Below are 22,096 nucleotides of genomic sequence, written 5' to 3' on the forward strand. Positions count from 1 at the left end.
GCCCTCCCCGGGGAGGTGCCCTGGGCAGCGGGGCCAGCCCGCCGCCTCCCCACCAGCATTCAGCACTTCGACCACCAGCCGGTGGGAGGGGTGGAGGCGGCCCCGCCGGGGCAGTGCCGGGGCAAGGCTGAGCATCCCTGGTGTTTCCCGGAGGGGGTGGACCGTGCCCCCGAGAGTGCGCTCCACGGGGACGTCGGCGTCGGGGCTCTGTCCCCCGATGCCCTTTGATGTAGTGGGTCGGATCGCCGGGTGGCTACGGGCTGATGCTTGAACCCAGCAGCAAAGGGCGGGTACAAAAAAAAAAAAAAAAAAAAAAGGTCCTTGGAAATGCTGGAAAGACCGGGAACGTATCGAACAAGAAACGATATTTTTCACACCAGCACGCACTGCGCAGGGGCCTGTGACACTCCCATATGTCCATCGTTCCGATTTCTCTCACTGTGTGAGCCTGCCCCGACACTCATTCTCTCAATCTCACACACGCTACGTACTCAATTAGCGCCTGTCTGAGCCCCGTATTACACACAAATGAGAGAGACCTCTTGTAAAACGCATGTTGATAATATTTTGAAAGGCGCTAATGCCTGTGAGGGAGTGTGGATCACAGTCCTCTTCTGCAAACTGCTTTCTCCTAGTGCTAACACTTGAACGACATTGAGATCTCCCCGCTCTCGATTTTATAAATCAACTTTAGTCGGGAAAAACCGGGCTTGCTTTCTCAATGAACTGCCTGTAACCTGGAAGACCCTGGCATCTTACCTAGAGCATGTCTGCTTGCCCCTCTCCCTGGCCATCGCACCAGCTTCTGCTCACACATCACCGTCAGCCTGTTCATCTTGTATATGTGTGTGTATATATATAGGTATGTATGTACGTACGTGTGTATATACACCTGGACGGGGATCAAAATAAACTTTTAGGGTATACCTAATAAAAAGTGAGCATTGTCTCTCCCCAGAGGAAAGAAATAGGGAAAAGCAGAAAAACAAAGTGTTGACTTAGTAAAATAAGTTCTGCACGGTGATGTAAAATGTTTATTTTTGTTGTCGAATTTACACCCCCAGGTTTTGGCCGCGGCTCCGTTTTCCAGCAGGTCTGGGGAGGTACATGACACTCAGTTCTCCATTTTCCGGTTTCTTAACTTTCCTGAAAAAAATAGTAAAAAAAAAAAAATTCCGGCTACAGTGAAGCAAATAAACATTTTACGTATCCACAGATAGGTTGTATCATCTGTACGAACAAATTACAGTACGCGGCCGCACGTTTCTTGTAAAGTCTCCGGTCTTCTGTTTATGTAATGCCATTTCTGTTTGTAATTATTTTATTTTAATTTTATGTCACTTTTAACAGAAGCCAGACCGGTTTTCCCTCCGTGTTTTGTATACAATGCTTTCTTTCTCGATAAGATGTTCTGTCCTATCTTTTCGGGTTTTTTTCTTTTAAAAAGTGTTTATAGTTCCCCACGAGCAATTCTCCAATATTTCTCTCTTGCATTTTAAGGACTTGTCCCTGTCTTGCTTTATTTGTTTGTGTGAAATTTAGTTTGAAAGGAGATCAGAGAGAGCAGGAGGGGTTTGTAATAAGAGAATGACCAAGCGACCTAAAGGCTGATTATATGTCATTAACTGGAGACTTGGTGTATCCAAATTACCAAAAAGACCTCACTCAGCCAGATCAATTACACCGAGATAGGCATATAGGAATTGCGGTACGAGCTGATGCTTCCATCAAGTGTGCAGCCGACATTTGCAGAACTCAGCCGTTGAGTTTTCAGACGAGCTCCTGTCCTGAAGCCAGTCCCGGGCAAGCAGAGCAGGGTGCAGTGCAGCAGGTACACGGCGCGGGGGGCACCGGCAGGACGACACCGACATTTTGGGGCTTGTAGTTAGGGCCAAATTGCAGTTAATTTTCACTGCTCCAGAGGGATTTTCTTTTTTTTTTTTAAGCCGAGCGAGGTTACTTTTGATCTATGAATGCTTCTTAAACCCCAGCGTCTTTAAACGGAGACTTTACATGAAAAATGACAATAAAAGTGTTGATTTTGGTTAACCTAAACCCACAATGATGCCAACCTAACCTTTTTCTTCCTCCAATGTCAGAACTTCAGATAATGGAGGACAAAATATTCATTAATTAAGTCAATTCTATTCCCGAGCTATTTCGTCAGAGTCAAACTCAAGAGCATCTTAAGACGCTCTTTTCCGGGAATGCAAATAATATTACACGGAAAAACAGTATGTTTCTCTGTATACATGTGCGTGTTTATACACGCGCATATATAGGAGATATCTATATAACAATTCCAATAAATAGAGACCCTCTGCGTTCACTGCAGAATTTTGTAAGGTCTTTATTACCGTTCTTCTGACAAAGAAAGAGTCTCGTTTGGAGTTTACAACGTTTTTCGGTTTTTTCTGTGATTCCTGTCTAGGGTCTAAATGCAACTCTGGATCCTCAGTCACAAATATAAGCAGTCCTCGAATAATTGCTTGCACATGCAGTGGTTAAGCGCGTAGGGTCCCGTGCTTACCGCCAATCATTGCAACTTCATTGAGACTTACGAAATGGTCAGTATCTTGGTTTTTTCTCGTCCCTGATCTTTTTCCTTTTTTTTTCTTTCTTTCTTTTTTTTTTTTTTTCTGTATACAAAACGGCTGCGAGATTACCATGCCTGTAATATGTGGGCGTTCATCACCGATATTAGTAACGTAAACCAGGGTTCCTCCATCTCCAACAGCAGCAATTAATCCGGGCCTGCTGGGCCCGATCCCGCCCTCTGCCCTGGACGTCGAAATCCAGGTTGTGTGAGCGCAAGAGAGGGTGCAAGCAGGCCCATTAGGCACAAGTCCTTTTCATTAACCCTCACTGACATGTTGACCTTCAAATGATATTTCTCCGTGCCTCTTTTACAAAATCCATTTTCTTCCGGATTTAGGTCTTCTCGCGAACTCCTAAGCAATGGCCCAGGGATAGGATGCGTTGCAGCCCTGGGACACGGGCTGCTCCAGCGTCCCCAAATCCATCCGAGAACGATACCCCTTTCTAACACGTTTGGTCCCGGGTCAATGACATCACGCACTCTATAAATTCAAACGCGTCTCGGCTTTTGAAGCCGTACACCGGGTGTTTGAGCGATGTGGTAGGCAGCTGGGAGGCAGGAGAGGGAATCGGCACCCTAGTGCTTTGAGACCTAAGGGGAGGAGAGCCGTCGAGGGGGCTGCCCGCCTAGGACAGCGCCTCAAAAGCAAAGGACGGGGTGCCTGCCCTTGGGATGCTTCAGTCTGTCTGACTGTTTCTTTGCTTTAATGAAAACTACGAAGGGAGATCCCGGCGCTGCTGCACGGAGCAGGGACGGGCGGGTCTGTGGTCGGTACCGGGTACCGCAGTGCTGACGCGGGGCCGCCGCTCCCGCCGCTGCCCTGTCCCGGATGGCGTCCAGTCCCCCAAACTCGCCCCGCCGGCATCGTACCCTCCTCAAAAGGAAGGTGCGGTAAAGAAGTAAATGAACGGGAGGCTCGCTGCCCAGCCATCGGCGAGGCGCTTCTCTGCCCCCGGCCTGCTCCTCAAAGGGCTTGTCGCGGGGTGGCTGCGGCGTTCCCAGCCAGCCAGCACAGCCGTCCCCAGCAGATGTGGGTTTCCGACCACCCAGCGTAGGTACCTCGTCCCCGTTTCCATGTGTTTTTTCCCGACTGATTCGGAGAAATTAGCTTAATTTGCAATTTAACTCAATTCACATCAGACCGGGGGGGGGGGGGGGGGGGGGGGGGGGGGGCACAACTCTATTGTTCTGTTATCCCAACTCCCATCCTACTTTTGGCCCGGAGGAGAGAAGTGACCTGACGATAAGCGGACCGGCGGCGACTAAAAGCGGACCGGCGGCGACTAAGCGCCGGGGCAGGGCAGCGGGTGGCCCCGGCGGCGCTGAGGGGACGCCCTGTCCGCCACCCCCCGCCGCTGCCCCACTCCTCGGGCTCCTGCCGCTCACTCCCCGGGCGCCGCGGCGCACCCGTCGGGGGGCAAGGGCAGCCCCATCCTCCCGCTCAGCCCGGGGAGGGCTGTCGTGCTGGAGAGTCAACAAAGGCAAGGCAAGGCAAAAGCAAAGATACAGTCCCCCCCACCCCCGACAAAATAAAATAAATTTTAAAAAGCGGGAAGAGGAAGAGAAAACCAGCCTCAGCACAGTCACCACCAAAATTTCTTTATTATAGCAAGTTAGGAAAGTCCTGTCTGGCAGCAGAGTTCAGATAAAACGCCATCTAACATGTAACCGTTTTGGCAGGGAAATAAAGTGCCATAAGACTAGGGTTTCTTTTTCTTTTCTTTTCTTTTTCTTTTTTTTTCTTTTTTTTTCCTTAGTTGGTTGGGGTTTTTTCTCCATGTGATTTGTCCCCGAGAAAAAAACTATTCAAATCAAAAAATGGAAGATCGGCAAGATACTAATGCTTTTTAGAGGACTGTGAGCATAGTATTGGGAAAGGTACTTTGTGCTGAAGCGGCTTTCAGTGCGTGGATCAAACAGAAAAGGTTGCAACCCACGATCGGGCATCCTGAGTAGTGAAAAGCTGAGGGAGGACACAAGAGTTAAATTGCTCTAAAACTCGATTTATAAAACTCATAAACAACTGATAGGTTAGGATAGGAGGAAAATATAAGATCCTGCTGGGTGCTTTATCTAGAGACCCTCTTTCTCCAAAGTTAATTAAGCAATAATGATGCTAGCTTTGGAGTCTGGTGTTCTGATCGATATCTCCTGTACATTTTATTACTTTTTCTCTGTCTCATGTTTTCCGTTTCCTTCATCGTGGGAGATGTTATCGGAGTGATCGTAGTGGCCTGCCACAGAGACTGTCACAGTTGCAGTCCAGCCTGCAGTATATTGGAAAGCTCCTACACAAACAGAGAGAGTGCAAAGAAAGACAATCCCGTCTGCAAGCCGATATAACTTTCAGGCCCTGACAATGCCCGCTTCTTCTTCGCATCAAGTAAATATTGCAACAAAATAAAACTGGAGAACCGCTGCAGGATCTGGGCGGATTTTCAGGCTGAGCTCTGCAGATATCGCATCCCGAGCAGCAGAGGCACGCTGCCTGGCCGCTCCGGGGCTCTGCTCCGCCTGCACGGTCTGCCCAGGTCCTTCCTTAAATTTAAAAATCCACCCTGCAGACACGTTACTTCTTTAGGATAATACAATATATACATATGTACGTGTGCGTATATAAATACAGATATGCATCAGTCGGTTACAAACATGTGTGTGTAAGTATGAGATATATGTGTGTATACATCAATTCTACATCTGGACTAGTTTTTCACTTTCGTACTCAGTTTACACCCAGACGCTCACGCATATGTGTATATGCTTATAAAATGTACGCCTGCGTGTCTGTGCTCCGTGCATGTCTCCTCACTGTGCAAATCCAACTCTGCACTCCCCGTCCTATAGAACCGCAGGGCCGGCGCTGCGCTTCGCCTTCGGTATTTCCCCGACGAACCCAGCTCCCCCGTACTGCAGCAGGCTGCTCCTTGGCGGACGGTCTCGTCCGCGGAGACTGCCCACTGCCTGCAGGGCATTTCCTGCCGAAAGCCCGCAGACTCACCCGCAAAGTCCCCGGGCCCCAACAAGCCCCTGTGTCCCGGTGGCACCCCGACGGCCAGCCCGTCGGCAGCCTCTCTTCGCGCCGAGACCGCCCGGGCTCAGCTTGCCTCCTCTACCCGGGTACTGAGTTGATTTTCGCCCTCTTCCCAGCACCCAGCGCTTCCCCTCGCGGTTTTTCCCACCGACTCTGCAGTGGGGCCGCAGAGCACACTGAGCTGCTGCAGAAATCGGGCTTGCAGCTCTTGCTGCTTCCTTTCACAGACTCCTCCATCTCTATCTTTCTCTTTCTTTAATTTATGACTTCTCAGCTCCTGTTGACACAGTTTTCCACACTGCCTATATTGTAAAATTGCATTGTAATATACACCGAAGAAGCTTAGACGTCAGCCAGCGCAGCTAAGGCTGGGTATTTGGTATTTCGCAGCTATTCAGTAATGCTCGGTTCCATTTGAAGATGACAACAATTCTTTTCGACTCCTAGTTATCTATGAGTTGCAGCTGAGATCCATTTTTCTTTTGTAATGTCTTCAAGCTTACCGAAGTAAAGCACCTAAATAGCTACGAGACATTTCCTCCTAGCCTGGCCGTTAAACAAACATTTAACTACTCCCTTTCGATAACTAAACCTGCTTTCTGCAGATGCTGGTCTTTTTTTATTGCAGAGGCAGGAATGTGGCGAATTTTTTTTTTTTTTTTTAGTAAAAGCTAGAAAATTAGCTGTAAAAAATACTCGGTTACTTACCGATCATAACAGTTAAAGAGGCACGAAACCCATTTCAGGCGCTTAAATCACTTGGGTGAACACGGGTGGAGATGCATAGGCGCAGGCAGCAAGCTGGAAAAGAATTGGTTAAAGTCAGACTTATTGTTAGTGTCTCAAAGTAATTCTTTCTGGAAGAAAACACCATCCCTGGCCAAACCCCGAGCGCTCTGCTCCCTCGGTCAGTCAGCATTCGCGCAGCCGGAGCCAACCCGTGCTAGCCCGGGTCGCACGTCGGGTGACAGGCGAGGCAGAGTAGTTTCGCCCCCTCCTCATGGGAACTAACAATCTCGCTGTGTATATTAACCAGCAATACAAGTATAAGCCGGAGCGTTGCTGGGGCATGTCTGTCACAACCGGGCACCGATGGAGTGCGCTCTCCGAAGCCGGTTTTATTTGTTCCTCTACCGGACCGGCACAAAGCACTTTGCCAAAGCAACCTCAGAGCCTATCAAATGCTCACATAGATTTTTGCCAAGAAATTCCTTGGATCCATACTGTACCTGTTTTGAGATTATCCGATATTTAAGTTTTAATTAGTTTGTAGGGGGGGTTGTTATTGCTTTTTTTAATATCTTTTTTAATGTAGATTTTACTATAAGGCATCTGCTAAACACTTGCATTAACCTCTGCCTCCATGATAATTTTCCCCCCCTTGTTTTAATTACATTAGGGATGCGGAGGGGCAGCCAATCCTAAAAGAGGAGCTCGGCAATTAGCAGAGCGAACATCAAAAAGTTTTATTGCGGAGGGCGGCGGGCCCCGCCCCCGCCGCGGCCATTGGCGGCCGCCGCTTCTGACGACATATATTAACCCGAGCGGCCCTAAACATGTAGCTGTACATGGAGATTGGGCCGGGGAGCCCTGCCAGTGCCCCGCGCCGCGCCGCGCCGCGCCGAGCCCCGCTGCCACCGCGCCCGGCAGAGCGGTGCGGATGTCCCAGAGGAGCACCGGGGCGCTGACCCCCGTGGCGGGTAGGGCAGGGATGCGAGTGCCCGCCAGGCACTGACGGCCCCGCCACCGCGCAGGGCAGAGGGGAGCGCCGCCCGCCCGCCCGCCCCGAACCGGGGGCGCATGGAGGGGGGCCGCGTGTAAGTACCAGCCGGCCGGGTCGCGACGGACTTGGCGAGAGAGGAGGGAAGAAAGAGGCGAGGAAGATCCCGGGCTGGGAAGCCAAGCCATTTTGTTTTGGTCGACATCTCTCCATAGCTTTTTTATTATTACTTTTTCTGTGTGCGCTTCCTCGAAGACCCGGCCCTGGGCAAGGAGGAGAAGGAGGTGGAGGCACAACGCATGAGCGGCGGCGGCGGCGCCCGGGGAGGGGGGATCGCTCGGGCACCGGCGGGGACTTTGCAGCAGCGCCCTATGGAGAGGCAGCGGGCAGCGGGACAGTGCTGAGGGGTGAGCGGCGGGCAGCATCTCCCGCCGCTGCGGCGGGGGGTGGGGGGCGGGCGGGGAGGGGAAACTTTTGTTTTGGGGCCCTGGGGGGGAGGGGTGGGGTGCTCTAGGGAGCGGGGATGAGTCTCGTGGGCGGCTTCCCCCACCACCCGGTGGTGCACCATGAGGGTTACCCTTTCGCTGCCGCCGCCGCCGCCGCTGCCGCCGCCGCCACACGCTGCGGCCACGAGGAGAACCCCTACTTCCACGGCTGGCTCATCAGCAGTCACCCGGAGATGTCCCCCCCCGACTACAGCATGGCTCTGTCCTACAGTCCCGAGTACGCCAACGGGGCGCCGGGCATGGACCACTCCCATTACGGGGGGGTACCGCCCGGGAACGGCCCGCCAGGGCTCGGGGGGCCCCGGCCGGTGAAACGCCGGGGCACGGCGAACCGCAAGGAGCGGCGCAGGACTCAGAGCATCAACAGCGCCTTCGCGGAGCTGAGGGAGTGCATCCCCAACGTGCCCGCCGACACTAAGCTCTCCAAGATCAAAACCCTCCGTCTGGCCACCAGCTACATCGCCTACCTCATGGACCTGCTGGCGAAGGACGACCAGAACGGGGAGGCGGAGGCCTTCAAGGCAGAGATCAAGAAGACAGACGTGAAGGAAGAGAAGAGGAAGAAGGAGCTGGTCAGTGCTCCGGAACGGGACGGGGCGGGATGGGTCAGGGGAGGTGCGGAGAGGAGGCTGCTCGGCTGCCCGCCGGTACCCTATCCCGGCGCTCCAGGCGCCTGGCTGAGCAGAGTGGCCGGGGGATGTCCAAGGGAGACACCTCGGTCCCACTCGTCCCTGGCCGTAACTGCGGGCCAAAAGTGGGACAGCGCACAACCGCGGGCGGCCGTCGGCGTCCGAATCCGAACTGGAGGCTAAGAGCAGCCGCGAGGAAAACGCTGACACATTAGGGCCCCCCGGGGAGGTTACTTCCCGGGCTGCTGCTTGTCCCGGATCCCAAACCGTGATCCCGCAGGAGACAAGCCTCCACTCTCTTTAAATAAAAGTCTGGAGGCATGATTATCTGCTAAGCCAGCATGGCTTTAAAACGTCGGCAAGTACGAGGTTCGCAGCCATAGGCTTTCCTGCCCCTGCGCTCGGCGCTTCAACTTTTTTTAATTTTTACGGGATAGTCGGCTTAGGCAGCGCAAGCCCGATTTCGTGTAGGCCCTATGGCACGCTTGCGTGTGATTGATTCCCTCAGATTTGGGCTGGTCGCGAATCCGATGTTTTGCCTCGATAAGTGCCAGTGCCCATCTTCTCCACCCAATTAGGGAGGGGGTATGGTTTAGCCGAGACCTTATCGTAATCCCCATCACCCCGTGGACGACTGGCGCCGCTCAGCCTCCAGCCCGCTTCACCGTGCTCCAGGCGTGGAGGGCAGCGGGATGGCGCGGAGCGGGAATCGGCCTCCGCCGGGAACGCGGGCAGCCGCGCACGACACAGGGCCGTTCCCACGGGCGGCTGCTTCGTTCGCGGCGAGACCCCGTGGAGGGGGCCCCGCTATGTCCGCTGCAGCCCACAGGCCTCGACAGCAACTCAGGTCTCCTCATAGTTTTCGATCTCGAGACAGGGCAGATGCGAACTAGAAAGGAGAGGAATATATCTAACCTTTTTTTTTCTCTGCTTTCCCCCTCCTGTTTCTCTCTCTTCCCTCGCATCCTGTCTCCCCAGAACGAAATCTTGAAAAGCACAGTTAGCAGCAACGATAAGAAAACCAAAGGGAGGACTGGCTGGCCGCAGCATGTCTGGGCTTTGGAGCTCAAGCAGTGAGCACGACAGGACTGGAGGAGCCGTCCTCTTAGTCTCGGTAGTGAGCTCTTCTCTGAGGACTCTTTGTATTTGGAATCGTCCAGTTTATTTATGTGCAATTTCTCCCCCAACCCCCCCCCAAAATGTGGATATTTGAAGGAGAGGGAAAAAAGCATTCCATATATGAAGAGGAAACTCCAGCTTGGTAAGGGGTAATGTCTCTAAATGTTTCGTGAATGTTATTTGCTCTGTATAAAACACATGGGGAAAACAGAACCATAGAAAAGGAAAAAAAAATCCCTCCCTGGCATTAGTGTGTATGTGAAGTGTATCTTTAATACTTGGCCTTTTGGATATAAATATTCATGGGATTATAAAGCTATATTTCAACAGAAGCAGTTGCACCAATGTTTCGATTGACTCGGTATTTAGTGTTGTAATTTTGTTGTGGTCGTTCGGTATTTGAAGATGTTTTCAACAGTTACTGGGTATGTGCACTTCCGTCCGTAAGGGGAAAAGTGGAATCTAATTAATATTGAAGGTGTAAACGTTGTAAGTACTCAATAAACCACTGTGTGTGTTTTTTACAAAACAAAAGAAAAAAAAAGAAAAAGAAAAAAAAAAAGAAAATCCAAATCTTTTTATGTTTTATACCTCAAAATGTTTTGAATAACAGCGTTGTTTATGGCTTTTTTTTCATAATATTTAAAATATTCGGAAGTAAACTAAATTATAAAGATGGCTCCTAAGTTTATTTTTAAACAAATGACTGAGTGAAAGGAGGGGTAGAGGGAGGGATCGCTCAGCCCCGTGAGTGTTGAACAGAAACCGGCAGTTCAGCTGAGTAGGAATTCCTTGTGGTGGTGTTCTCCATGCAGGAGACCTACTGCGAACGGGAAATGGACAAGGGTGCAAACCCCGGGCGGGTCAGGAATAGCAGAGATGCGCGGTTTTCTTGCCGCGGGAGCCCGGGCGGCGGCGGTGCCAGGCGCGGGCCCGGAGCGGGGGAGGACCGCGGGGGCGGCTTCCCGGAGAGAGGCCGGAGGCAGGCGAGAGAGGCCGGCGGGCTTTTCTCGGAGTGATTATGTAGCAGGTAATTTTACGTCAAGGAATAAAGAGCGAACAAGGCAAGGGATTTGCGGAGGCGTACGGGGGGAGGAGGTGATGGTGTTGTAGGGAATATGTAAGATTTACAATGAGCTATGGTGAACTTAATATTAACTTTGTGGTTCCTAAAACTCTCCTGGGTTGCACGTTTCCAGTACGCTACAGCGAGTACAGGGATTTTTAACCTTTTTTATCTAACTGCAAACTGCAGCAGCTCTGGCTCTGCTTAGTAGATTCACTGCTTTCTCAACAGGATCTCTCTTCCTTTTTATCTCTCGCCCTGTCTGTAGACTCCTTTACAAGAGTCCCGTTCCTAGGTCGGCAAGTTTTCTGCTCCCCAGTATCAAGGCGAGCTGCAGACATTCAGAGGTGGAAAATGCGTGGCGTGCTTCTCTATCACAGGCAGGCAAGGGAAAAATTAAAAGGTTTTCTCATAAGGAAGCTGCTCTAGGTATTTTTGGCCGTTCCTGGTTAAGCACAGAGTTTTCCACCTTTTCCATAATGAAATTCGGGCTCGTATTTTAAATCATCTCAATTTAAACCAAACTGGCTCTCTCTTCAGGTCCAAGGCTTCATACCTACCTGCCTTCCCGTGCCGCCGCGCCTAAGGAAGTGGTTCCCGACGAGATCCGGCGTAAGCGTAGGTAGATGTGCAATTGCCCATAAAAAGATAAGGGAGCCCTTGCGCCGTTTAGTCGCCCCTGCTGACAGTGGGGAGGTTGCGGGGTTACAACAACCGGACAAAAGTGATGTGCCCTCCCTCCCGTCGGGTCAGGCAGCCCGGCTCTGCTCTCCGGCGTGGGTCTGTGTTTACAGGCACTTGCCTCTGTTTATAACACTTGGAGAGAAGAATCTCCCCCCTTGTTTGCTTTTACTTGCCTATTAGCTGTCCAGCTGATGAACTGGAGCTTCTCGCACTCCCCATTCTCTGCTCAAACAACTATTTTTTTTCTTTATAGCGGTACACGAAAGAATAAAAGGGGAGAGGGGTGGCTGCGAATGCTGCGGTGCGGCAGGTTCCAGGCAGCCTCTCTGCAGATGCTGTGTCTTCCCTTCACCGAGTTACCAGGCTACAATTCCCCCGGGGAACGCGCGGCGGGGCCGGGGGCTAGCGGGCCGCTCCGATATGCAGTCTCCGAATCGCCTGTCCGATATTTCCCCCTCAATAATCTTCCATTCTTGAAACGTCAGATTATCAGAACCGTGAGCTCCTCTGGATCCACTACGGACTACCTCTTTTAATTGCTCACTAACGAGGATGTTGCTATTTTCTCAGGAGCAGCCATTCCCGCAGCTAAATCACAAGAGCCCTAGACAGGCCGGAGCCGACAAAAATGTAGGGTTTGACGTTAAAAGCTAAATGGGGAAGCAGAAGGTAAATTGATGGTAGATGAGGATGTCAGTGCCCTGGCCTCAGCTCTTCGCCGGCGGAGCCGAGGCCTGATAACAGTGGAGCGCTGCGCCCCGCTCCCTGCCAGCACCCGGGGGCATCACCGTCCCGTCGACTCGTCCGGTAATTCCTAGGGGCCAAAATATTTTTAGGAGCTTTTACCGAGGTGAAAGGCACGTAGGAGGAGGGACGGTAGCCTTTCCCACACTGCAACTTTTCTGTGCGGGTGCGGGGAGGAAGAGAGAGGGGAGAGCAGAGAACCGGTGGAGAGCAGATGGGTCACTGAAGCCCTGTCACTGCAGACGGATTCATGGACCCATGAACGGCCTCGTTTCATGGCTGAGGGAGAGAGATCCTCTACTCGGTCTTAAGCAACATAACATTTTAATTTTTTTCTTCCCCTTGAAGAGGAACAGCGACAAACCTCCCTGGGGTGACATCCTTCTTCCCCTGCCCTCCCAGGGACCGATCCCTCGGTTTCCCCGGGATGTGGGCCCGGCTACATGCCCGAAACAGAGCGGTTACCTCCTCGCAAGGAGGCAAGGACCTCCTAGCGGCGGCGTGAGCCCCCGAGGACCCCGAGAGTGTTCGATTCGGGCAGACAGAAGCATGGGTTTTAAGAGTTCGTCCTGGTTTTGGGAAACATTGACGCAGCAAGGGACCGGCCCTGTACCCCTCCGCTGGCAGCACCCATCGGCAACCGGCAGTACTGAGTTTGGGGGGATTTTCAGCAATGTGCGGGACCTCTATAGGACCTCGTTGCTATCGAGTGTGGATGCCATGCCTACATTCCTGCAGGAAAGGGAGATAAACAGTGGTGGTGGGGGTGTTTCCCTTTCGTTTTGCTTTTTACTGAGGGGCATTTGGGTTTTTTTCCCACCCCCACTCCCCCATCGTTCCCAGGAGCTCTTGTCTAAATCAAAAGATTATTGCAATAATTAGTGCTTATTTGCTATCGTTGTCAAAAAGGTGTAAAGGGACCTCTCTGGTCAAGCCGCAGACACCCCCAGAACAAGCACCGGGACATACGCGGCCAAATATAGGGATATAAACACGACCAGGGATGCCGTGGAGACAGCATGAGCTTGAAAGGTGGGAGGGGAGGGGGAGAGAGAAGGTTAATAATAAAACCTCTAAGCAAAATATCCTCTTTTTACTCTTGGAAACCCAACCTTAATCCTTTTTCACACGTACTCGCCCGGCGACTCAAAAACACACAGAAGAAACCTCCAAGTAGCGATGGGAAGGAAACGCATTCTGCACGCCTACAGACATAATCCCCTCTGCTGTAAGGAGAGGCTTATCGATGTTTTATGTATTTTTAATTTTGGAAATTTTTTTCGGTGGGCCATGAAATACATACCAGCTACAATCTTTTCTGCTTCTAATTGGCCAATTACTGTTCGACTGTTTCAGCTTGTCACAATGCAGAGTAAAGCAGAGTTGTTATCTGAATTATACATTCACATAAATTCTAGCAAAGCCGGATGATGCGCAGGGCCAGCGGCTCTCTGGCGTATCCCGCGCCTCCCTCTCCACCTTCCAAACCAGCGCGGTGTGTGTCTCCTTCTTCCATAGCTTTCCCTCCCCCAACCCCATTTGCCTCTAGAAATACCATGGCTTTGATGATGCGATTTTAGAGCATTGATTACAAATTTATTCTCAGACACTATATAAGTCTTTATATCTGCTATTAGAGACATCTGGGAATGATTAGAGCCGTCCCTCCCCCGGCTCTGCTCCCTCTATCTTGCAGCGAGGAGCTAGAGACATGTTGACGTCAGATCAGACGGCTCGGAGCCATCCTGCTCTCCACTTGGGTGTAATCACGGCGACGCCTTCCAAGCCCCGGCCCGGCCGCGGCCGCCAGCTGGGATGCGGGTGCAGCGGGACGCGACACTCCCGCCCCGGGGCTCCTCGGCATAGCCCAATTTCGAGCCCCCGAATTCTCCGGCACTTCTGGAGTTTGCCGCAGAGGTTGTTTGTTTATTTGTCTGTTTGAGACTTTGAGAAAGCAAAAGCGGTGCATTCCGCGGGCGGTGTTATTCCTCCACCCACCCAGGGCCCCCCCCCCCCCTTTCCCCAAATCCCAGCCCAGCTCTTGCTTTATCTCAGCTCGATTTCTCCCGGCGCATTCGCTCACAGCGCTGTCTTCCAAAATAAATATCGAGTCAGGCAGATTTCCACCTTATGTCTTGGCAGGGAGAAATTAGCCAAACAAAGTGCAACGCTTACGTGCGGGCAGTCGCAGGCGGGCCGACACCCCGCTATCCAAAGTGGTAGTCAGGTTTACAACAAGCCGGGAGAGCTGGAGGCTGCTCTAAAACAAGACGATTCCCTACCCAAACGGCAGTGCTGCTGTCGAGGAGATGGCTTTGCACCTGCTATTAAATCCTAATGAATTACCTCTAATTGAGATCTGGGGTTGGCTGACGGTAACGCCGAGCAGTCAGTTTGGAAGCCCTGGCTCGCGGGGCCCCGAGACTAAGTTTGCTACTCTTATTTTCACAAACTTTTAACTTTACGGGTTTTTTATGTGTCCTACCACTCCTTATTTTTTTCCCCTAAGGAGATAAAAAAATAATAATTGAATAAATACAACTTAAGCCTCCGCTGGCTGTTAGCACTCTTGGACGGCTGACACTTGTTCAGCTGTATATTACAATCAATGCTACTACCAGGAAGGAGCGGGCGGGGGTGTGGGGGTGGTGTGTGGATGAGAAAGCAGTTGATTTAGTCTCCAGAGGAAAAAGATAATGTTAGACTGTTTATCTAAAGGATTAAATTCTCGCTGTAAAATACGCTTGCCAGGAGGAGGGAGAAAAGGAAACAAAAAAAAGCCCCGTGTGACCTTAAAAATAAATTAAAAATACTTCTATTTCTTTGTTCCAGCAGAATAAAATAAAATAAAACCCCTAATATACCGCAACGCTCCGCTGTGTCTATCTGTAATCTCAAAAGGAAAAGGAACTATTTCCTTTCTGAATCAGTGCAAACGGTATGCTGTGAATTCGGCTTCCCGCCACAGCCACCGACCCCGGGGGTCGGGAGGGGTAAGTGAATTAAAAAAAAAAAAAATGTAGACGTAAAAGCAAAAAAAGTAACTCTATGAAACAAACCGTAATCGAAAACAAAATCCTAGCAAAACCCCATCGCTGGGCTTTACAGGAGAGCGCTGACTGGTGACGGCTCTGTGGCAGGGCTGAGGTTGTCGCCCCGGTACCTTTCCCCTGGGAGACTCCGACCCTGGAGCCTTCTTCCCATAGGCGAAGGCCGGGCTAACCCTGGGGGGAAGCAGGGCAAGGCACAAGGGTCTGCAACCCAGCGGGCTGGGGGCTAGGTACGGCTGTCGCCAGTAGCGGGCTTCTGGGAACAGCAGTAATGTGTTAGCGAAAAAATGGAGATCAGCGTGCCCGCATCTCGGAGCCGTTCATTTGCTAACCGTGGAGGTTGTTCAAAACAGGAACAAGCCCTTGAGTTGCCCAAAGGACTCGGGAGAAAAATGTATAATTCTATTTTAATGTACAGCAGTAGAGTCGTTTTGCCGGCCCTGTCTGTTGAACAAACATGTGGGGGTAATAGAGAGGCCGACTCTCCTATAGGGGTCCCTATTTGCATGCCATATGTGGCTATAGGCTGCAACAGCTGCGTATAATGAACTTCTTTAAAAGCTAGATACTCGTGCAAACCCGGAGAAGTTTTTTTTTAAAACTGGCCTAAAAGACAATGAAATGTGCTGCCAGAAAATACAGGAGGCGGAAGAGATTAAAAATAATAATAATAATATTAGGTGCTTCCCCCACAAGCCTCCAGCCCTCGCAAAATTCCTGGCAGCACTGCCCGAAGGAGGTCCCCGGCAGCTGGGGGGGTGCAGGAGGCCGGGGACGTCCGGGGGGTCGAGCGGCGACGCGGGGTGGGGGTGGGTGTCTGGAGCAAGGCTCGGCCTTGACTGCCTTTCTGCCAAATCTGGTTTTCATAGAGCCGCGCTGTAATTACCTAAAGCCATAACTGTCTCCGAAATTATTCATTAAAGTCAGTCCCGGGAATCTCGCCGCGCGAGGACATTTATGGCCTTTGCGCGCCCTCGGAGCGTGACATCGCCTCTTGCCCTGCGTCCTCAGCGGCCGCGGGTTCAGCATCGCGGAGGGGAAGGGGGAGAGGGTTTTTTTCTGTCTTGCCTTCCCCTCGGTGTGTTTGTTTGCGGGAGTTCAGGTTGCTTTCCCCCTTTTGGCGAAGGAGAGTGATACAGCCCGGCAGATACCTTGGGAGAGAGAAGGGTATTTTGGGGAGTTGCAGTGTTGTGCGGAAGATCATGTCTGTGCCCTGTGGTGCTGTCAGCGGTGACAGATCCCAGATGCAGCCGCTACTGTATGGCAGATTGAGTTTCTCAGCAGAAAACTCTCTCCCTCCCTCCCAAACGTCTTCAAAAACCTTCTCCAGATACTGCGGGTCACTTCGGCTCAAATGAGGAGAGAAACGGGAGGGGAAAAAAAGGCTTTTCCTCTCTCCTCCCTCTCTCTTCCTCCCGCCGGATCTCTCTGGGGTGTGGGGGGGAGATGGTCCGTGACCGGGCCCTTCCCCACCCAGAGGGCCTAGGCCTCCCCTGTCGCCTACGTCCCGCTGCGAGCCCGTCGCCGAGCACGGGGATCCTGGTCCAGGTAAGCGGTGGGCGGCAGTGAGCGGAGCCGAGACCGGCGACCGGGGTGGTCCCCAGAGCCCGTCCCTGCTCCCGCGGTCGGATCTCGTTGCCTGCAAGGAGCTGCCCGGAATTGTGCGGCGGAGGAGTCCCCCTGCCCCAGGCGCTAGGAGGGGATGGGAATAGGGGGACAAGGTAAGACCCCTCTCCTTGTCCCGCCCGCCGCGGCAGGAGGCAGCAGCCGGGAGCCGGATCCGCCCAAAGTCCCCGGCCCGGCGGGGTTCGGGCTGCCGGGAGTGGTAACGGAGTGAATTTCGGGGCTTTATACGGGGATAGGAGGGAGAGCGGACGGAGTAGGGGAAGGGTAGCCGGGAGGCGCAGGGCGCACACCCACTCGGCTCACCAGGAGGACGGGCCAACTGCGAACCCGGAGGCGCCGCGTCCATCACCGGCACCGGCAGCCGCCACCTCGGTAAGCGGCCGAGGTCGGAGGCCCCCCTTTTCCATCCTTCCCGCTTTTTTTCACCTCTTCGCGTAAATGCAAGAGGTACGGGTTTTAATAGCGCCGGGAAATTCGTGCCCCTGTTCGAGACATATAATATGTTTCAACATTCCTGTCCTCCCATCCCTAGAAAATAATAGCCCCCCCGAGTGCCGAAATCAGAGGCCAAGGAGATGTGATGTCTCCTCCCGGAGCCCTTCTCCCCCTCCTCGCAAGTGGATGATGCTTGAGGGCTCGTTGTGGACTAAGGCTGCATACCCCTCTCCTCCCCATCTCAGAGGACTAATGCCCATGAAATGTCTGACACCAGCGAGGACTCCCGCCTGCGGATGAGACCCCAAAACACTTCACACGAACGCGGGGGAGGCATGCTGCTCCCGACGGACGACTTGGCGTGGCAGCCCTGGGGAGGGAGTAACCCCATGCAAAGCGCCCCGGACGTCATTCCCCAAAACTTCCCTCTGGGGGGATGCAACCGGATTATGTTCATGCCTCTTGGAAACGGTTCCAACTAACCACGCTCTCGGTCCCTCCTTCCCCAAATTAATTGAAAGGCTTTAATTCAACCGTCCCCCCTCCCCTTCTCTCTGCCTTTTTTTTTTTTTTTTTTTTAAGAGCAACTCTTGCCTTTAGCAGAAGTATAATTGTGACCCTGCCTGATCCACAGAGCCTCCTGTTGGGAGCAGTTAGCTGTGGTTGCATTAGGCCAAAAGACCTCCCAAGTGGCGGTGGCCTGGGTGTCATAGAAAGGGACTCTGCACATTGTCCATTCTTTCTCATCAAAGTCCCAGGCACCGTGGAGCCAACAGTTTGGTGGAGAAGGAAAATAGTAAACAAGCTTTCCCCCTCCCTTTCCAATCCAGCAGCCCCACGATCTTCCTTGGACGCAGAAAAGGGAACAAACTTTTTCATAACTTCAGCTCTACGGTGTGATTTACATTTCCGGCTGCCCTGTCAGAGTGACAGTGATTTACAGCCTGATAAAAAACACTTTTACAACACCAGAACATGTTCAAGTAGTGGCTTACTATGCAAAAATATTTTAAAATAAGACATAGGCAAGAAAAAAAGATCGTTTTCCTGCCTTTTTCCACCATGGTTTTTTGAAGAGATGAATGGTTTGAAATTGTAGTGTAGGAAAAGGAAAAAAAAAAAAAACAGGCTCAGGCTGAAGAAAACAGGGATTAAATCAATCCTGGGGGTTTGTTTACAGGGGGTATATTGTATGTCCACCTTTCTCCTGTTTCTCCAAGGCTTTCGTTTAACTGATACTTCTGATTTGCATGCTCTCCGGTCAAATCCTGCTAGTCTTGCCCCAGGGAGTGCTTTCATTTGGGCAAGGATCTATGGTGTTTAAACAATTTCTTTCTTTTAATAACTCATTTCTTCTCCGGAGTCTAAAATCGAGTAGGTCTGGTAGCGTTTATGAAAGGGGAAGCATCTTTTATTCAGTTGTAATTTCTCTAAACTGATATGGAAAGCTTTTCCAAATACGAGGATAATAGCGTTATCCTTTCTTGCGGAGCATCCAGTTTGTTCCAGCCAGGCTTTTGCACAAGGGCAGGGCAGGACGGGTCTAGAAACTAATGTACAACATCCCTATCCTGGTAGGAACGATAAAGTTTAGTAAATTACAAATATGTGAATTTGGCAGACAGTTGGGGACGAAAATGATCAAACGATAAAAAAAAAAAAAAAAGAAAAAAAAGAAAGCAATGAATAAACCACATGTAGCAGTTGCTGCTTTCATGACTTTGGTAATTATTTACACCTGAATCATAGTTTACTCCAGCCACGGTTTCAAAAGTAAACCTTTAAGGAATTTAATTATTTCCAGTTTTCGGCAATAGAGATGGAAAAAAAAAAAAAAAAGAAAAAAAATGTAAGTTAGTGAGCAACTGCTGTCTCCCGAGCTCTCATAAAAGGGTTTATGTGCATTTCCATCCCGAAGACACAAGCAGCCCCTTCACGTCCCCCCCTCCCCTACATACATGGGCGTGCACTGTTATCTGTACACACACGTGTGCATTTGGGGCCTAATGAGAGTGTGCTGAGCGGAGTCACATGGGACGGTCCCTCTGCGTATACATACATATACAATATATCTATCTATCTATCTATCTATAGATATATATGTGTTTGCCTATGTGTGTGCGTTCAGTCGAGGCACTGTATTGAAGCATGTGTGGGTGAACTTCCTGGCTCCTTCTTTCAGCTCTATAATAGCTCTGTTATTTTTACTAAACGATCAGAATGGCTCTACGTGACCCCTCGTCATTTAAAACCATTTTCTATCATTGTACGTGTGCCAAGGAGGGCAGGGAGGTGGGTGGGGAGTGGGGAGGAATCGACAAGTCATTGAGACCAACCGGGAAAGCCTGTGATGTTTTATCTTTATTTAGGCAACGTGTCGTTCGCAGGATGGCCTGGGCTTCCGTGCGCGGCAGGGGCATGAAGTACATCCATCCTCGGGAGAGGCAGGCAGGCTCGGGGAGCTCCTATGGCCGAGGGGCAACAGGGCGAGCGCAGGGGCAGGGCAGCGCAGTCGCTCGTTCCCCTTCTGCCGTTTTCTGCGCGTGAATTTGGCATTTCTTGAGAAAGGGAAAAAAAAAAAAAAGAAAAAAGAAAAAAAAGAGGCCGTTCTCCTTTGCCGGAGCTTCGCGGCACTGGACTGGGCGGCTGGGCGGACATCAATCGGGGGGCTGGGACCCCCTGTCTCCGCCGGAGCCCTCCTTTCCGTGGGCACTGCGGTGAGCTGCCAGCTGCGAGCACTTTCAATATTTCATTGCTCCTTCTCCTTGAATCGACCGCAGCGTAGATGCATACGCATCCTCCCTCGTGTACGCTGTATCCTGGGGCCGGGCTGGGATTTAAAGGGCTCCGAAACAGGCACTTTGCCTTTGGGAAACCGGCTTGACTCTAGTGGGGGTCCCAGTGAGAAACGGAAGAGAGACAAACCCGTGGTTTGGTTTGGAGCGTAGGTTTCTGCAGACGGGGGTGTGTCTCTTCCCTGCGCACCCGGGCAGAGGGTGCCGGACTGTGTCCTGGCGGGAGTTCCTCGAACACATTGCCCGCCGGGAGGAGGCGGTGGCCAGGTAACCCAGGTTCGCCCGCCTCCGAACCCCTTTCCCCTGACCAGCCCGTACCTGGCACGGCGGGCGTCTGCACTCGCCGAGCGCGGGGTGCCAAAGGAAAGGAAAAATTATCCCAACACAGAGTTTTTAAAATTTATGGAGCTTCAACGGTTTTATACACGCTGCCTCTCCATTACCCAGAGTAGCAAGCTGATGGAGATTTAAGTGCTAGCCGTAGGAATAGAATATGTGGACATCAACGTATATGTGGGGGCATGGATAAAAAAGCTGCGCATTACCCTGGGTTAAGGGCTCACTCCTCAGGGATTTTTCGGTCGTTGGCTCCTACTCTGTGAAAAAGCTGTTAGAAATGATGTTCTCTGCCGGACAACGAATTCGAGATTTTATTAAATTTATTTTTCCCTCCGCTCTTGGCTGTAAGAAGGGAATATCACGCTGGATACAGGGAGACCAGAAGGGACAGTAACTAACTGTAGCTCATTTTCTAAAGGTATATCACTTTAAGCACATGCTTCATCATACTTTTTAATTTGTGATGGCCGATTATCGTAATATATGTCAATATTTGACGTCATTTGCAATTCCATTACTCGCATGTCTTTTTTATTGTTGAAAACAAAGGTATTTTGAATTGTCCAACCCTAAAGAGATTAACCTAAGTAACCTAAGATTGAAAGCATACAGCTTATTAAAGAGGGACAATGATGTTTTCCCCGGCAGCGTCTCACTAAAACCGACAAGAAAAAGAGTTTGAAACATGATAAGGTCGTATAATGTATTCTGACTGAGTCTTAGCTGTATAGGCATAGAAGGTGTTTAAAACGGTAACATTTTTCTGATGTTTCTTTTGCGCACATATGGTTTGAAACAAAGTGGTCATTTTGCTTAATGGTACACACACACATATGCACATATATACACACACGCACATATATATATGTGTGTATTTGTGTGTGTGTGTATTTCATTCTCGAAGAGAGCTCTGACACCTGTTATAAACTCCAAGACACAAGATCACACTATAAACGCTTTCTGCGATTTTTGTAATGATAAGCACTCTTCTTGCTACAGAAAAACTTTACTAAGTAAGCGTCCTACGAAAACGTCTTCGAGGTTGAATTAATTTTGCGTTGGGACGAAAAACGTGTCTGTTCGACCCCTGTTTCCCAAGTTGGACACCTCCAAGGAGACCTCTGGCAATCTTTTCGCTATTTTATTAAATTCTTTGGAGACTAGATACTGAATTTACTTGGTTGTATTTTGACTTGCTGAACAGCGGGGCGAAAGGCATTGTAAAATTAAAAGAGCTTGTGGAGAGAGTCAGAAAAAGTTCTGTTTCCTCCATCGCCTACTTGGGGGCTCTCTCCCGGGGTCTTCTGCACCCAGCCCACTAATTGCCCGCCTGTTGCTCCGCGGAGCTGCCCTGACACCCAGGGGTGCACCCGTGTGCCGGGTACCCGTGGAGCCCCCTCTCACGGCGGCGCGGCCCCTCCAGCCCCCACCGGTAGCACCCAATGGACTGGGGCGAACCCTCCGTAATTGTTTTCGCTGCAGATGTTGTCCTGGCATTTAAAGGGCTAAGTCCCAACTTTCAGGCACACAGCTGGGGTATGTTGTATCCTATCAATTCATAACAAGGAGGCATTCTGGAAAGACTCGTAAGGATATTTATTTTAAAATGTGTGGTGAAAAGATATATGCTGGGGGGAGGGGGGACAGGGTTGGGCGTCTCGAGTTTTGTTTCTAAGCCAAAACGGCACAGTTCGAGTTGTGAACAAATGGTTTCCAGAGAATAGTTCTTTTCTCCTTCTTTTTCCTGCAAGAC

At 51.1% G+C, this 22,096-nt stretch overlaps 1 protein-coding gene and 1 long non-coding RNA gene across 3 annotated transcripts; one reads left to right on the forward strand and one right to left on the reverse strand.

Annotated features, from left to right (window-relative positions):
• Window positions 1-1,026: 1,026 nt before the first annotated feature.
• On the reverse strand, window positions 1,027-8,426 carry LOC113943928. 2 transcript variants are annotated; one of them, XR_003526506.1, is made up of 3 exons: window positions 8,324-8,426; window positions 6,339-6,431; window positions 1,027-1,146 (listed from the first exon to the last, which is right to left on the reverse strand). It is a non-coding gene; the product is annotated as an uncharacterized LOC113943928 (long non-coding RNA). The 2 variants fall into 2 exon arrangements; XR_003526507.1 differs by lacking the exon at window positions 8,324-8,426 and adding an exon at window positions 6,860-7,051.
• HAND2 (heart and neural crest derivatives expressed 2) lies at window positions 7,863-10,148 on the forward strand. Its single transcript, XM_027636343.1, has 2 exons — window positions 7,863-8,428; window positions 9,464-10,148. The coding sequence occupies exons 1-2, from the start codon at window positions 7,874-7,876 to the stop codon at window positions 9,560-9,562; spliced, it is 654 nt and encodes a 217-aa protein (XP_027492144.1). The 5' UTR covers window positions 7,863-7,873; the 3' UTR covers window positions 9,563-10,148.
• Window positions 10,149-22,096: the final 11,948 nt, after the last annotated feature.

The sequence above is a fragment of the Corapipo altera genome, unplaced genomic scaffold (assembly GCF_003945725.1).
Source record: "Corapipo altera isolate COAL_440 unplaced genomic scaffold, ASM394572v1 22b, whole genome shotgun sequence".
Classification (NCBI taxonomy): Eukaryota; Metazoa; Chordata; class Aves; order Passeriformes; family Pipridae; genus Corapipo; species Corapipo altera.

Bases quoted from the DNA above. Each gene is read 5' to 3' on its own strand.
- HAND2 (XM_027636343.1), top strand. From the start codon at position 7,874: ATGAGTCTCGTGGGCGGCTTCCCCCACCACCCGGTGGTGCACCATGAG. The intron at 8,429-9,463 runs GTCAGTGCTCCG...CTGTCTCCCCAG, and splicing joins AGAAGAGGAAGAAGGAGCTG to AACGAAATCTTGAAAAGCAC.